Source organism: Cydia strobilella, chromosome 8 (assembly GCF_947568885.1).
Source record: "Cydia strobilella chromosome 8, ilCydStro3.1, whole genome shotgun sequence".
Taxonomy (NCBI): domain Eukaryota; kingdom Metazoa; phylum Arthropoda; class Insecta; order Lepidoptera; family Tortricidae; genus Cydia; species Cydia strobilella.
Window position 1 is genome coordinate 12,641,867 of NC_086048.1, and position 17,906 is coordinate 12,659,772.

At 37.0% G+C, this 17,906-nt stretch overlaps 1 protein-coding gene across 1 annotated transcript; it reads right to left on the bottom strand.

Annotated features, from left to right (window-relative positions):
• Positions 1–5,050: 5,050 nt before the first annotated feature.
• On the bottom strand, positions 5,051–17,002 carry LOC134743650 (dnaJ homolog subfamily A member 1). The gene is made up of 8 exons (XM_063677230.1): positions 16,808–17,002; positions 15,369–15,575; positions 14,370–14,617; positions 13,836–13,994; positions 10,727–10,882; positions 9,534–9,705; positions 9,045–9,172; positions 5,051–6,987 (listed from the first exon to the last, which is right to left on the bottom strand). Exons 2-8 carry the CDS (start codon positions 15,565–15,567, stop codon positions 6,838–6,840), a joined length of 1,212 nt encoding a protein of 403 aa, XP_063533300.1. The 5' UTR covers positions 15,568–15,575; positions 16,808–17,002; the 3' UTR covers positions 5,051–6,837.
• Between the last annotated feature and the right edge of the window lie 904 nt (positions 17,003–17,906).

The window sequence follows — 17,906 nt, forward strand, 5'->3', positions numbered from 1 at the left end:
AACAAATAATGCTCATTTGTATTCTCTTCCCATTGCCTCATCCATAACATGCTCCCTGTCCATGGACCAAAGACTGACCCTCTTATGTCCAAAAGGGTGCCTTAAAGGAAACAGGCATTGATGTGAACTTCATTTTCCGATTTTTTTGTCATTCATTTATCAACTACTTATTAGTTTGCAGAAAATCTTCAATTCAATCCCATCAAACCACTACATGTAAAAAGATGCAAGTCTTGCAACACAGTTCTACTACAAAAATTTTGAGATGTAGTGTGAAACCAAGTCAGTTATTTTAGTCAGTGCCAGGGGGTGTTAAAACTTTAAACCCGTATCAATGTTAGATTGTTTTTTAAATAATGACTTGAATTTTTTGTGACAAAAGTAAGGAACTTTGACGTGCAAACTACAAGTTCAAATTGAATATTATTGAGAGTATATCTAAATCATATTATGTCGTATATGTCACTAAAAATTCAGGGTTCAAGCTTTAGCCAGCACAAAATTCCAGGATGTTGAAAATGGCCTGAATGGCTTCGAGAAAAGGATGTCGCTTTGTTTTGCTTGACTTGGCGGGGGCACTTCCGTGCTCCCAGATATACAATTCTACTTATTTAATTGGCAAAATCAACATTCCAATGAGGTTGGCCGGTCGATCCCTAGAATTGTGTAATTTTTTGTTTTTTTAATGCCCTGGACATATAAAAAGGGGCAAGCTATCATGGCGCCATCTCTGCAAACCTTTGACAGTTGCCAACCCCATTGAATTGGCATGGGCTGAGCGAGGAAAGTGCGACTCCTTACTCCAGGGAGTGAAACAAAGTAGCTTTTTAATTTAGTGAAGGCCATGAACTGCCACTTCATACTTCTATTACAAATTCGTTTTATTTATTTTCTTAGTATTATTGTGTGTAATTCGAAATACCTTTTTAACCTTTAATATGTTCTTACTACCGAGGTGAAAGATTATATGTGCAACACGAGAGCAAAGTTATTTTACATCTCGTGTTTTTAAGTCCCTCGCTACGCTCAACTTAGAATCTTTCGCTTTCTCGGGACTCGAAATAAACACTCGCAAGAAAAACCAACTTTCCTCTCTTGTTGCACAAATAACTATTGCGTGCCATGATTAGTCTGACAGGCGGCTTTTATCCAAATCAGGAAGAATCGTAAAAGTATAATATTAGCGGAAGCCGCTCGACCCCAATTTCAAAGGAATACCGCAAATCGATGTACAGGTTAGCCGTTTTGGCACACGCATACTAGAGGTCAAAACAAAATTTTTGACCCGTAGTTCCTAAAAAAATTTCGCTGGGGGGTGGTAAAACATTTTTTCTTTGTATGGAAAAAAATTTTTTTTTCATACAAAAAATCCAAAACCTATCGAGTGTGGTATCATACGAAAGGGCTTTTAGAGGCGATTCTAAAATATATCACATCATTACATTTCGGACATTTTTTTTTTAATTAAAACAAAAAGAATTTTCGAAACATACCAAGTTTGGGCTCCTCCAGACACGATATGGCTGATTTTTTTTTGTACAATATACCACAAATGATACGTGATATCCTCATGTCTAACCCCAAGAAAGCAATTTTGAAAATAATATCATTAACATTTTTTTAAATTTTACAAAGTGACACAGTTCTACTTCAATACCTATTTCACGAGACTTATGGAACTATATTGCAGATACGGTACATATTAATCATAAAATGATACGTAATACCCATATATCCAACGGGAAATACCTCTTTAACCCTTTAACTGCGCCTTTTCATCAGTTGGTATAATTTGTTTAGTTATTGACACAAAATATCAAGGTTGTATCCTCCAGCTACGATATACCTTACTGATTTTTTTTGTATAATATACCACAAATGATACGTAATATCTTGATATCGAACCCCAAGAAAGCAATTTTGAAAATAATATCATCATTTATCATTTGTGACCTTATCATTTGTGATCGTAATCATCGATTAGATCGATAGATCAACACCAATAATAAACAAAACAGCACAATCCAATACAATTCCATTACACTTTGTAATATTGAAAAATTATATACATATAAAATATTAAAAAAAAAAAAACTAAATGAAACTATTTTCAATATTGCTTTCTTGGGGTTCGATATCAAGATATTACGTATCATTTGTGGCAGTGTTGGCCGTAATTGTTAATTTTAATTAACCATTGATCAATTTTATTAACCATTAGTTCCGCCATTAACCAATTGCATTAAAGTTAATTCGGATTAAAGTTAATTCGGATTAAATTTTTGAGACGTTAATGGCCATTGAAGTTAATTCGGATTAACTTTAATTCGGATTAACTTCAATGGCCATTAAAGTTTCAAAAAATTAATTAGAATTACTCTCAATTTGCATTAACGTCTAATAAAATTACATTCGTGATATTTTAAAATGAGACAGCAAAATGACCCTGACTGAACCCTGGCAGTAGTAGCAGTACCTACCTACTACCTAGTAGAATTCTGGTTTGGTGCAACACAGACATACGCGGTTTTGGTCATTTAAATCGTCTTGATGAGCACTTCGGAGAGCCGTACCCATGATAGAGCTGATGCTGAACCCTGGCAGTACCTAATGGATCTAAGGTTTGGTGCAACATAGGCACACGCTGTTTTAGTCATCCGACTCGTCTTGATGAGCACTTCGGAGAGCCATACCCATGATAGAGCTGATGCTGAACCCTGGCAGTACCTAATGGATCTAAGGTTTGGTGCAACATAGGCACACGCTGTTTTAGTCATCCGACTCGTCTTGATGAGCACTTAGGAGAGCAGTACCCATGATAGAGCTGATGCTGAACCCTGGCAGTACCTAGTGGATCTAAGGTTTGGTGCAACATAGGCACACGCTGTTTTAGTCACCCGACTCGTCTTGATGAGCACTTAGGAGAGCGGTACCCATGATAGAGCTGATGCTGAACCCTGGCAGTACCTAGTGGATCTAAGGTTTGGTGCAACATAGGCACACGCTGTTTTAGTCACCCGACTCGTCTTGATGAGCACTTAGGAGAGCAGTACCCATAATGGAGCTGATGCTGAACCCTGGCAGGATGACTAAAACAGCGTGTGCCTATGTTGCACCAAACCTTAGATCCATTAGGTACTGCCAGGGTTCAGCATCAGCTCTATCATGGGTATGGCTCTCCGAAGTGCTCATCAAGACGAGTCGGATGACTAAAACAGCGTGTGCCTATGTTGCACCAAACCTTAGATCCATTAGGTACTGCCAGGGTTCAGCATCAGCTCTATCATGGGTACGGCTCTCCGAAGTGCTCATCAAGACGATTTAAATGACCAAAACCGCGTATGTCTGTGTTGCACCAAACCAGAATTCTACTAGGTAGTAGGTAGGTACTGCTACTACTGCCAGGGTTCAGTCAGGGTCATTTTGCTGTCGCATTTTAAAATATCACGAATGTAATTTTATTAGACGTTAATGCATTTGAGAGTAATTCTAATTAATTTTTTGAAACTTTAATGGCCATTGAAGTTAATCCGAATTAAAGTTAATCCGAATTAACTTCAATGGCCATTAACGTCTCAAAAATTTAATCCGAATTAAATGGCTAATGGTTAATGGCCATTAACCTTTTTAATTGTTAATTTTTAATGGTTAATGGCATTAGCGTTCGGCCAACACTGATTTGTGGTATATTGTACAAAAAAAATCAGTAAGGTATATCGTAGTTGGAGGATAAAACCTTGATATTTTGTGTCAATAACTAAACAAATTATACCAACTGATGAAAAGGCGCAGTTAAAGGGTTAAAGAGGTATTTCCCGTTGGATATATGGATATTACGTATCATTTTATGATTAATATGTACCGTCTACCTCAGGTAGACCATGTCGGTCTCGCATCGGTCTATTCAGCCACCAAAAACGGTGTCTCTCCGGTGTTACACCATAAATCGTCTGCAATAGACGCAAAGGCCAATGATGATGTACCGTATCTGCAGTATAGTTCCATAAGTCTCGTGAAATAGGTATTGAAGTAGAACTGTGTCACTTTGTAAAATTGTTAAATTTAAAAAAAATGTTAATGATATTATTTTCAAAATTGCTTTCTTGGAGTTAGACATGAGGATATCACGTCTCATTTGTGGTATATTGTACAAAAAAAAATCAGCCATATCGTGTCTGGAGGAGCCCAAACTTGGTATGTTTCGAAAATTCTTTTTGTTTTAATTTAAAAAAAATGCCCGAAGTGTAATGATGTGATATATTTTTAGAATAGCCTCAAAAAGCACTTTCGTATGATACTACACACGATAGGTGTTGGATTTTTTTTCCATACAAAAAAAAAATGTTTTAGCACCCCCCAGCGAAATTTTTTTAGGAACTACGGATCAAAAATTTTGTATTGACCTCTAGTATGTGTGTGCCAAACGGCTAACCTGTACATCGATTTGCGGTATTTTTATACGAACGGGTTAGACTATATTTCTAGTCTAGCGGACAGCAGAATCTAGTCGGTAAGTAATTACCTAGGCTGGAATTCGGTAGGGTAATTGCCGTAGCTGCTGGTGAGATGCTCTACAAGTCTACAGCAACTCCAACTTCATTTGGCTTTTACTCCCTTTACAACTAAAGAGGTACAATTTTTTTCAAGTACAAATTAACCCTTTACCGCATACAATGCAATATATGGCGGATATGATATTCAACTATTACCAGCTATTAAAGTTCAAATTTAAACATATTTTTTAGGGTTCCGTACCAAAGGGTAAAAACGGGACCCTATTACTAAGACTCCTCTGTTCGTCTGTCTGTCACCAGGCTGTATCTCATCAACCGTGATAGACAGTTGAAATTTTCACAGTTGATATATTTCTGTTGCCGCTATAACAACAAATACTAAAAAGTACGGAACCCTCGGTGGGAGAGTCCGACTCGCACTTGTCCGGTTTTTTCTTATTACATGCAATAAGGAGTTAAGTACCAAATTGTGAACTAAATCCTCATATAAAAATGCCAAAAGGCAATGTAGGGTTGCTGGAAAGCATGTCGTAAATAAAAAACATTTTTGAGACAAAACTTTCTTATATTTGTATTACAGGAGTGTATCATCAATTGGCTATTTTGTTGAGATTAAACATCCAATACAGGTTTTTATGACTAAGTCAAACAAATAATTTAATTTGACGTTATAAAAGTGTTGACAATGTTACGTTTTCGTGCTAAACATAAATTAAATATTTATGTTTTACCAAGTCAGCTAGAAGCTTAAAATAAAAATTGTATGAACAATTATCTAAAAAGAGAAGAGAAATAAAAATCACAGTGATGATTACTTCATAGTTACAATAAACTAACCTAATACAATCACCATAAAGCTAATGGACCTAACATCCCGCCTTAATTATGCTTTTATTACTAAATAATATAAATAAGTAATTCATCTCATCTAGCATTCAAGAGCTATATATATATCATCGATGTAATACATGGAATAAACTATAAAATCGCCATTCTCATATTAAATACAAAAAAATATATAAAAATGCGCAAACTACAATAGCATCGATGAGGCTGAAGTAACGTTACATGCGATACCTATCATTAAGTATAATCATAAAAGTCATATTATAGGATAAGGTCCATTGGCGTGGTTGGTACAACAGTACCTCGGAAATTATTAGTCATCCTAGTCATATTCTTCTATTGTTCACAAAAACTAATTTGATGGTAAAACATTTGATTATATTTTTATAGTCCTTCAGAGTATGGTAGTTATAAAAGAGGGCTAACACATTAAAAATAGGGCTTTAAAAACATTATATTTACTAAATTGCGTTATTACAGAGATTGTTTAACCCATCCTGCGCCGTGCCTGCGCCTGCGTCCGGAGCGCCCTTCTGTCACACTCGCACGTGTGACAGTAGTTAGTATAGGAGTTCCATACTACTGTGAAACTGGGGCACTCCACGGGTTAAAAGTCTAACTAACCCTAAGCTAACTTTGCACCGGCTTGAATATAACAAAGTATGGGAGCGTTTATAAAAATTTGCCATTAATCATCATTAACAAGTCATCACATTGCCTCACTTTGTCATTGCAAATGCCATGCAGTGTTAGGTTAGTCAGACTTTAATTGTTATTATGCAAAATACATGGGCGGTATAAATTGTGTGTAAACATTTATTTTTGTAATTAGCACTCTATTACAACTTATATAGAGCAAGGCGTATCATGGTGGCGTTATAATGTGGTAAACGAAAATAAAGCACGCCACATTCAGTCAAAAGGTATTGAAAAGTGGCATACACTATGTTGTCGTTATCACGCATTAAGTGTTGCCACAGGTCCATTGTAAAGTAACTATAGCGCTCGACGCATAATCATCGTACAGAAAAAGCAGGTTTGAAACCCCTCAGACATTATTCAATAAACGAGAGTCAGTCTTGAAGGAAAGTCTTCTTTACTAAGGTATAAAATATTTAATCGAGTTAATGTCATGTGTCATATTAATACAAAACAATCGTACGGTTTTACTCGTTATATGACTAACTAGCGACCCGGCCTGGCTTCGCACGGGTTACACAAAAAGTAGTTATGTTGTTACGGTAACAATATGTATGTTAAGGTAACAATGTTAACACGAGGCTAATCGTCTAGTTAATTTTTAAGTCGGTCGAAAAATTGTAATTTGGTGTGATGTCATTAATGGAGGATCCCTGACGACATCGTCTCGTTTGTTAAATAAGTAGTGAAGTCGGTTCCACTTCCACCTGCTGCGTGGAGCAGGAGCAGGGTAGTGGTAGTGGTAGTGGTAGTAGTCGGGTAGCGGGTATCGGGTAGCCTAGCTGGTGGCGCACTGCACTCGGTTCATGCCGGGATGGTCGTCGTCCTCGTCGTAGGCGGGGCCGGCGTGCGCGCGCCGGCGCCGCGACTCCTGCTCGGGGTCCAGCTCCACGAGGTGGCACTCCTCGGCCAGCTCGGGGATGTCCACCTGCATAATGGTTACTTTGGTTATTCCGAGCGTAGATTACTTGCCGGTTGCCGGATCTGCCCCGGTCGATTTCCGTCATTATAACATCCTTTCCGGACCCTTAAATATGTACTCTAACTACATAAGCTTCAAACAAAACCCACGAGCCCTAATTTGAAAACCAGCATAACTTTTTTTATAGTAGCAATTATAGTTGTGCCTTTCTCGAGAACGTTCTCCGTTTTGTATGGAAAATGTTCCCGTGCGAAAACATTTCCCATAGTAAACGGAGAACGGCACGACTATACTCGCAATGAATTAAAAAACGCCTATCTAAAAAACATTCCTTCTGAGCTCGCTGCGCTCGGACCAATAAATTGCCTCTGATGATAATGGATCGCTTTATGCCCTTGTTGTACAATCTACTATTTCGATACTTTCTCTATTACATCGGGTAAAAATAACATTTAATCGCATTAAATCAATGATATCAATGCTTTTCAATGTTATCTGGAATAAATGTTTTTTTTATTACTATTGAATTTGCTCATAACTTCTTGTTTTCCTGATGGTCCAGCATGTTTTCATAATAAACAAGGGGCGTGGGTGTCGCGGCCTTCGTTGCTTTATTATTAAAAACATTACACACATACCTATACCTATGAATATGTGACAGGAAATAACACTTGTAAAGTGCAAAATCTTATTTAAATGATACTCTTCAACGGATCACTTCAACTCTTTATTTTAAAAGCTAAGCTTATGTCATTGAAAAGATTCCAAGTAGTTAGGTCTAATCTGATCCAGGCCTAATAAGGCACGGTTTCCTTTAATCGATCCATGTATCTACGTTTTGCTTTGCTTCCCTACTTTGTAATCTAGGTAAATATTATATGTTGTCATATTTGTCGTGTCGTAACGTGTACTAATTGTAATATCATGAATATCATGATGGTCTAATATTCGTATGGGGGCGTCCGCGTGGCTATGTCCTCTAAATTCCGCAGTCTCGTCACAAAAAACGTCATTAACCTATAGGTTTAACATCGAATGATTGTGCTAATTTAAGAAATACAACTCATTACGATTTACGTAACTTAACAAGTCTAGAAGTTGCATAAAAATGGTAAACAGTACTATTATGTAACCGACAAATGGGTACATCATGTCTGAAATCGTCACGAATATGACAATGATGTTAGGACGGTGTGGCCTTGCCGGAGACTTGCCTATTAATCAACTGCTGATGTACTAATTGTCAATAAAGATGACGCAATAGATAGTAGATAGTAAATTCGCGATTTACACGTAAATACGATTCATACCTATAATACAAGATATGACAAATTACAATATGTACTACAGTGAGCTGCAAACTTCATCCATGGACACATAATGAACGAAATTCTAGTATGTATACTTGCAAGGTGTCTCCAAATATATTTAAAAAGAACTGCACTGCAGTAAGGTGTATATAGGTGTCACAGACAGTCCCCTATGCAGAGGATGCATGGAGGCAGAAGAAACAGCCTCTCAAGTGGTGCTGGAATGCAGCGGAGTGGCCCCATACAGGGCAAAACATCTCAGATCCCCGAAAACCTCCCCAAGGTCCTACTCAACATCAAAGGTTTAATAGCATTCCTCGAGGAGCTGGGCTGGCAGGACTAGCCCCATGTCACGCAAAATAGGCGCCAGTCGTCTAGTTGCGGAAAATCGCCCGAACTACAATACAAGGTGTATATTATACTGTATATGGGTAATTCCGAATACTTCAAATTGTCGTGTTACCAAAAGCCCACCCATTACCACAAATAAAATTCATTTTACAACCTACAAGATTCCATTACCCACTTAAAAAAATGCTTCGCCCCGTACAGAAGGTTTGAGATCTGCTCTCACGACAGACCCAACTCCACGATCGCACAGTCGCTTTTATAACTTTTTAGCGCTGATTTTTAACAGTTTCGCTAATGACAATTTTGATAGTTCAGTACAAATCTCGCCCCCGCTGTTATGAAAGTTATAAATCGACCTGTAAAATATTTTTACAACTTGTTTGAAAGCAAATGGAGGCTTACCACTGGTCTGGGCGGCAGGCAGTTCTCGAGCGCGGGAATGACTTCGGGGGGAATGTTGCTCGGGAAGTTTACTAGGAACTGGATGATGAGCTGGCCCTTGTCGAACGGGTTTTTGTACATTGGCATGCCTAAAATAAAACAAAAAATAAGGTTCAAAAGCGCTTTGAGAAAGACAGGGCGTTTTCTGTAGTCTTCCCGCTCTCTTCTATTTAGCAATTGGCAATTTTATTCGTCTTAATTACTGGCATTTAAAACTCACAAAATCTGCCTTATAACGTTCAGCCAGATCTGGCGAATGTGCCACTTTTATGGACTCAGTGAGTGTGGAAGCGTGCCGCACATTATTTTGCACCAAGCTCCGCGAGTTTTTTGGGTTTTTGTCCCGCGTCGAAGAGCAAATACTTTACTATCACCATCTTCCCAATTGTTTGCGATTCGTGTTCGTTGACGGCTTCCGCGCATGAATACAAAGTCTCTTAAACCACTCACCTTCATTCAGCACACACTTGACCTCACCATGCTTGGTGACCTCCCCGGGCATGACCGTTATCACAATGTCTCTGTCGTCCAGGGTTCGGATAACCTTCTGGAAGCCGCACAGCGCTTCCACCAGCTCGATGTTGAGGCGGAGGATGAGATCGTTGCCAGAGCGTTTGAACACCTAGAGTGAAAGAAGGTTTAGGTATTGTCTTCATAAGAAACTCTTGATGTGAAAAGGCTACATAAAAATAGGCTGAATGAAAGTTTATTAATATAAACGCGTAGACTCTGGCAACACTAACTTTGCATAAACTTGGCAATAAGAATATAAACATATAAGAAACATTCAAGAAAGTATATACATATAAGAACGGCAAGTATTTGATATTTTAGAAAAAAGTAACCCTTGATGGGCACTAGGGTGGCCACAGAAACTGTTTAAAAACCGCAAAAATTGCGTGAACATTTTTGAAATGGTGGCCATTTCAAACTTTTGTCATACAATATAAAATAAAGAATCAAATAAAGAATCATTTATTTTGCTACCTATTCTAAATCAAAAGTTAGAGCACATTATGTGTAAGCAAGAAGTTGACCTGATTTTTTCCTTGGAATGTGCACTGCTTGGAAATTAAAAGATAAAAAAAAATGGTGGTGGCTTATCTTTCCTGACATCATAAGGATGGTTCAAATTTTTCAGGGTACCATACCTAAAGGGTAAAAACGGGACCCTATTACTAAGACTCCGCTGTCCGTCCGTCTGTCTGTCTGTCACCAGGCTGTATCTCATGAACCGTGATAGCTAGACAGTTGAAATTTTCACAGATGATGTATTTCTGTTACCGCTATAACAACAAATGCTAAAAACAGAATAATATAAATATTTAAATGGGGCTCCCATACAACAAACGTAATTTATTTGCTGTTTATTTCCGTAATGGTACGGAACCCTTCGTGCGCGAGTCCGACTCGCACTTGGCCGGTTTATTTTTATTCAATTGAAAAATCACACGGCGCACCCCATTTGTTGAAATCAGATGGTTCTTATAAAAGTCTTATAACATAACCTCCTCCGCCGTCCTATAGGTACAGGTAGGCCGTCGGAGGTAATATTCAAGTTAAGGAGATAATTTATAAGCGATCAAGTCCCGTTTTAGTGATTTATAAAATGAGATTTCTGTCAATTAGTAAATGCAAGTTACCTCATGTTCCTTTTCATCTAAAACGATAATAAGGTCGCCGGGCTCCAGCTCTGGCTCCTGGTCGCCCTCCCCGCTGAACACAATCTTCTGTCCGTCCGTCATGCCCTTGTCCACGTGCACCTCCAGGATCTTGCGGTCGCGCACGGTCTTGCGGCCCTGTGAGAGGAATAATTCATATTAGCCAAAGTGTATGAATGACTACAGACTAGACACCGCGTGGTTAAAAAACCCAGGGTATTATGGTTAAGATTTTTAAGTTTCTTTAATTTTTGAAGTGTTCAACTGTGTGTATTTCTTTAAATTCGCTTGTCTCGCCCGGGAATCGAACAGACCAAAAATTCCAAAAAATAAACACTCGCTATTTTATTCTATTTTTCGATACAGTTAATGTTAATGATAACATTTCTCTAAGAAACATTAGGTCTTACTGTCGTCTGTCGTACAAAATATCCATAAAATCGAATATTTAGGTCTCAAGAATATTTTTAGACAAGCAAAATTTGAATGCAGTTTTGTTTCTTTTTAGAAATAAAAGAATGTCATCTTTAAGTAAAATGAGCTAACTTAAGGTTTTAAGGCACTTTCCCTCCAGCTCCAGGGCCATTTTTTCCACCCTGTATTTAAAATTTTCTCCATCTTGTAGTTGAGATCTGTGTGATGATTATTCAAGTAGCAATATATATTATGATAAGGTATGCAAGAATTTTCTATATGCAGCAACATTATTGGCTCTGCTCCATTCATTTCTAACAGCTTGAAGATATGTCGCGGTTGTTGCCATGAATGCCAATTAGGCTAATTATTACCTTTACCACGAATTAATAAACTAGTGGATGTGAAATGACTCCTATTTAGTATGAAAACCAGTGTCGCTAAACTTACACATTCATAGCCACGTTAAAATACGTCACACACTTACAAAATTGCTCTGATTCGTAGCAACTTTCCATACCAAAAGGTTATTACCGGTGGACATTTCTCGAACGAATATCAACTGTAGGCTACATGAGTGACGGTTTAAAATATAATGTCAAAGCTATATGACATACGACTCTTTCATTATCTCATTCATCTCACAAAAGCTCGCTCAACGTTCACCTAATACAACTACTCAACACCAGATGGCGTTATTTTATATAATTTTAAAATCACTTACTTATTACAGGCGAGAAAAGGCCTAAAAAACCAGTATAAGTAAGGTCTAATTACGCATGGTTTGTTACGGATCTCACGGTCACGTTACACTGGTGTTTTCGAGATCTCTACACGCCTGCGAGTAGCTAACCGTTGGAACTTCTTTCCATTCGACGATATAGGGAGGGGACAGTGTAATCGGAGTGTTTTATCGATATTTGTGTGTTCAGTTAGGTATTGATATTTCATTACCGTATGTTTTAACACATTTAGATGATACTTTATTTATGATTATAATATAGGTAGTGATAATCGTGATTGTATGAAAAATAATATGTAGTACAGTACAACAAATATCTAACTAGAAATTTGTTTCTTATTAATTGACCAACTAGGTTGTTAATGTGAACATTAAATATATCTTAAAGTCAAACAGATAAATTCATAGTTCTTTAAAGGTCTATTCACTCGGTATTGCTGTTATTTTGTAATCACAAATCTGCAATTACTTACATAGGTAAGTATTCGTCTTTAACAATATATTTACTTGTAGCAGCATTTAAGCCAATCTAGACGAGGCAACCTGATTAAATTGTCAAATTAATTGTATGGTGTAAAAGCATACATGAAACTGGCTCATCGATCCCACTTGATTTGATTGTAAGATTGTGACCTATCAAATCAGGAAGGGGGGCGGCAAAATTCCAATATTTGACGCTAGTTTGCGTGGTACGGAACACTTTTTATTAATTTAGTGAGCCCGAATGTCACTAATAATTACTAAATTAGTAACTAAGTTTTAGGCGTGTGGACGCTAGATGAGATGTATGGCAATTTTATCCCCAGAAATCTTTCTCTAAGAAATGCTCCTAGCAAATGGTGCTATATTTTTGCGGAAACTAATTTTCTTGCCCAGTAGCATTGATCCATTTATTTTTAATATCGGCATCTTGTGGTAACCTACAATAATTAATAATAAAGAAATAGAAAATATAAAACGTTTATTCATGGCACATTGCATGCATTGTACGCATAAGTGCATTAAGTACCTAGTCTAATTATATTAACGATGAAAATATGATGGGTGTAAAAAACAAAAACGTATGTAAAGGAATACGAAGGTTTGAAAGGTTGCCATGAAATGACCCCGACTTAACTTAGTGCTTGATGACCAGCTGCCATATTTACTAAGACATTGATTATCCCAAATAATAATTAGAAACGTGTCTAAAATAATAATTTATTACCGAACCAAACATCAAACTTGAAATATCGTAACTTTAACTTTATCGATATAAATATCGACATTGCGCAGCATCTGAGTAGCGAAGTTATTTGACATTTAGGATAGCGAATATTCCAGATAAACGTAAAGAATAGTGACAAAGGATTGTGAACTCTAAGTTCTAACTGATAAAATATAGATTTACTTAACGAACATTCGTAAATAATGGAAAATAAACAGATTTTTCGTATTTATCGGATTATATTTAAATAAATAACCACCGGTGATAGGAAATACCTCCATGTGAAAGATTTTTTAAACCGCTGTGATTTCTGCAGCTTAATACTGCACAATACGGCATTTTAAATTTAATTATCAATTTTTGTTAGACGAGCGTACGTACGACGTGAATGTCATTCGAGCATGAAGTTTACACAACAACTGAGCATAGTCTGTGCATAAAGTGAGTCGGTCGCTACTAACTGTCGGATAGACGGGAACGCCCACTTGCCATCTCCATCCTACTCCGTGACCTTTACGATGTAATTGGAATAGTGCGAGGTTAATAGACACCGCCTCTTACCCAAAATATAAACATAATTCAATTCTATGACGACATAAAATTAACATTTGTGGATTTTTGGGTGTACTTAATGGTGATTTTTACTGCGAATGGGTCTTCTTCTCAAAAGTTTGTTTTAATTTTGTAGTTTGTTTAATAGTGCTAAGAACAGGAAGAAGAAAAATTACCTGGCACAGCTTGCAGCGGTCCTTAGGGTCAATGATCTCCCGCTGTCCGCGACACTCGCTGCACACTGTCTGGATCTGCTGGATCATGCCCGGAGCCAGCTGCTGGATCTGGACCTGCATGCCGGAGCCGCGGCATGTGGGGCATGTTTGGACCGCACCCTGGAAAATGGCAACATTTTAACACATGTCAAGGTTAAAACATTCTTTATTCAAGTAGGCTTAGCAACAAGCAATTTTGAATCTGATGCCTAAATCTAACTGGGTGAGATCTATTTCAGTAAGCGAATTGGGAAACTAAGAATGATGACTCAGCTATTCATATACCAACTAACCTACTACATAGAAAATGGACGCATGTTACATGAAGGTCTGTTGCACTAACAACCAAACAAAGGTAATAATACAACTCCCCAATCTTCCCATTCAACAAGATTTTGCACACATTATTAATTATTATGCTTTTTTAAATCATAATCACTTTGTTTTGGTGCAATTAGCCATAAGCATTTAAGATTGAATGGACTGTCATTTTACCTTCTTTCCACCACGGCCCTCACACTTCTCGCAGATGACATTCTTCTGCAGCGCCAGCTTCCTAACAGCACCCCGGTACAGCTCCTCCAGCGTGACGGACAGCTGGTGGATGACGTCCTTGCCCTTCCGCTCCCGCCCGCGCCGGCGGCCGCCACTGAAGCCCCCGCCGAAGAACATGTCGAACAGGTCCATGGGCGAAGAGAAGCCGCCGCCGCCACCACCGCCTTCTTTGAGGGCTTGCTCGCCACCTGTACAAGATTATTTATTGAATTAAATCCAAGTTAAGAAAAACTATGCTATACAAAGCAGGATGGGTTGCATAATATTTGTTATGTAACTCGACTTTGCATAAGGCAAAATAGGCGCATGACATATGTTGACTTGTGTGGAAACCCAGCCATATTAGAAAGTTATAGGTTAACTTGATTAGTTGTAGTTACTTTTGTAATTTCTATATGTTGTCAGTTTTCTGGCTATTGCTAGAATGTGGTATATAGCTTAATACTAAAAATATGATTGTGGAAATAACTGTTTGCTTCTGTTACTTTCTCATGGCTAAACTAGTTAAACTACTATACCAATTTAGATGATATTTTGCATCTAGAAAGCTCTGAAAGTTAGTCCTGAAGATGAATAAAAGACTACTTTATTTTTTGGATTTTTTTCTATGTGGTGGCAGGTGAAATAATACTTATAAATTCTATATTCTATGTAGGTACAATTAATAAAACACATTGCTCCTGGCAGTAGAGTTGGAAATTATCTAGCAGTACAAAACAAAAACATTACAGAAATATAATATTGTCTTTGGTTACCGCGATAGGTACTCATGAAATAAATCTATAAAAACGGATTATATCGCGTATATTGAATTTATAATACATACCAATGTTTCGAACCCTTTACAGCGTTCGTTTCATGGTCAACGGGTGACTAAAGAAAAACTACAATGTGCAAAAATACTTACATACAATAATAATGAACCATAATTGTACATACCTTGGTCATAAATTCTCCTCTTGTCTGGATTGGAGAGCACCTCATAAGCCTGGGAGATCTGCTTGAACCTCTCCCCTTCATTGGGATTCTTGTCCGGGTGGTATTTGAGTGCTAATTTTCTATATGCCTTCTTAAGCTCATCTGTCGTACAACTTGGTTTCACTCCAAGGATGTCATAAAATGTTGTTTCCTTAACCATTTTTTAATCTGAAATCATATTTGTAAAAGAGTTTTGCAAATAGATGCCATACATAAACATACAAGTTGGGAAGATTTGTTTAAATCTTTATTTTTTTCTTAATGATTTTAAATATTTTAATCATCTTTTTCTCTCAAATGATATTAAAGCATTACCACTTAAATTAATCATATTCTATAAATTATTTTCAAAATTAAGAACTGAAAAAAGGGAAAGTGTACAAAATAAGGAAATGAGTATTTAAGTCTATCCCGGATCTAAAAATAAAGTAAACAAAAAATCCACTTGTTTACTTGATCAATGAGCTGCAAGTAAGCTGCAACACAATTGTATCAATGGAATTATGTCCCATTTTCTTTTTTGTTTAAAATTGTATCAGAGCCAAATGGAATACACTACCTATATTAATAATGAAGAATGCAGATTCTCAGAGCTTGAATATTTGAATTGGTTATGTTATATGAGGATTGAGGAGTATATTAGTAATGTTTTCAACCAAGAGGATTTTTAAAGTTATTATTGGTAGTCAATACAGCAATTTTGCCATAAAAATAGAAAGTTAGGGGCTTTCATTTCTTGCCTACTAGAAATTAACTTTATCAACCGCCCACCACTTCTATTATTGGATAAAATTAACCTCAAATATTTAGTACCTACTGTTTCCAATGACTTTCAATGTAGCTAGGTTACTTATACAAAGAAAACCTACAAGTCTATCAGTATATAACTAGCCAGGGGTTTTGCCATATTCACGGCATTCAAGCGGCTATACCAGTGCTTATAGCTTGAGATGCATGAAACTTGGATGCAACTCCCAAAGAATAAGATTTACAGAAAATATATTATTCAACAACCAGATAATAATAAAATTAATATCTACAAGTTCTAATGACACACATGCAATCAGCTGATTGCTAAAGATTATGCGTTAAACTTAATCATTTTGTACGTTTACCATTCTAGAATTCATTTCCTTTCTCCAGTGAAGTGAATTCATCTATTGTTACGCATTCTGATTTTGGTTTAAGCATGGTTTAAGATACATTGAATACCTATGTCTAAATAATAGTATGAAATAGACAACAGCCACTATTTCAGAAACGTGGTTTATCCTTTAGTAAGTTACGAATATTGATTAGGTACTGTGGTGGAAAAGAAAATAGTCCGACATTACAAATTACAACCAACGAAAAAGTTCCATCAACCCAATCCAGAAAATTATGGCGGAGATTAAACTTACCTTAATTTAACAATTCCAAGTCTAGATTTTAACAAAGATAATAACGATACGCTACTTGCACTGTGTAGTAAACTTCCAGAAAACGATTCACGAGCGAGCACACTACACACCACACACTGTCTCAGTTCCACAGAATACGGTTTGACACCAGTCTAACGCAGTCGAAGTTCAAAAATGACGTGAAATTGCGGAACACTTTAATAAAACCTTGGTACATACATAAGTCGAACGCAAAACGCGTGCTGTTTCGAGAAAATTCTTGAATTCAATGATTGGCAAATAAAATTATAAATACGTGTTTCAAATACTAACTTAACAAAAACTTAACATGCTATCTCTTTTACTACTATAGCTTAGTACATAGATACTAGCGCTAACGATGAAAATGATTGGTTTTGACGTACTGACTCTAAACTTGGTAGGGATATACATTGAAAACAAAGCTATTCAAGACATGTTTAAAATCCCAGTTATCTGAAAAAAATCAGATTCTACAGTTGCGTGCATAAAGGCCTCTACTCACATTGCAACAAATCGCATGCGAATTGCGATTTTAGATACATTGCGGCTCTCAGTGAATCATATAGTTTGTCAAAGGACTGTCTCATTACAAACATAGACAGAGAGAATCATACTATCTTTGTCTTACACTAGTACTAGCCCCCAAAAGAAAAGGATGTGTATAGTTTTTTTATTCTTGTTTCCTGTCAATTTGGTTTGACCGACTATATTATGGTTATGACGAAGATTATATAGTTGGTCAAACCAATTTGTCAGTCAGTAACAACCAGGAAAATTATACTCATCCCTTTCTTTTGGGCGCTAGTACTAGTGTAAGACAAAGATAGTATGATTCTCTCTGTCTATGTTTGAAATGAGACAGTCCTTTGACAAACTCTCAGAATAACGACTAAAGCATAGAAGTCGGGCAAAAACGCTTCGCAAATATGTATACCCGTACTTTACTTCCTTACGAATTAGATAATGTGCCGAAAAGAGATGCATATATGCTTGTTATTTCTGATTTACGTACGGTGTCAAAAGTTTGATAATTTGCTAGGGATGTGACTGTGTCGACTTTTTATATCGATAAATTATG

Bases quoted from the DNA above. Each gene is read 5' to 3' on its own strand.
- LOC134743650 (XM_063677230.1), bottom strand. From the start codon at position 15,567: ATGGTTAAGGAAACAACATTTTATGACATCCTTGGAGTGAAACCAAGT. The intron at 13,995-14,369 runs GTAAAATGACAG...GCCATTTTCCAG, and splicing joins AGGGCCGTGGTGGAAAGAAG to GGTGCGGTCCAAACATGCCC. The intron at 9,173-9,533 runs GTGAGTGGTTTA...GTTTTATTTTAG, and splicing joins CAAGTGTGTGCTGAATGAAG to GCATGCCAATGTACAAAAAC.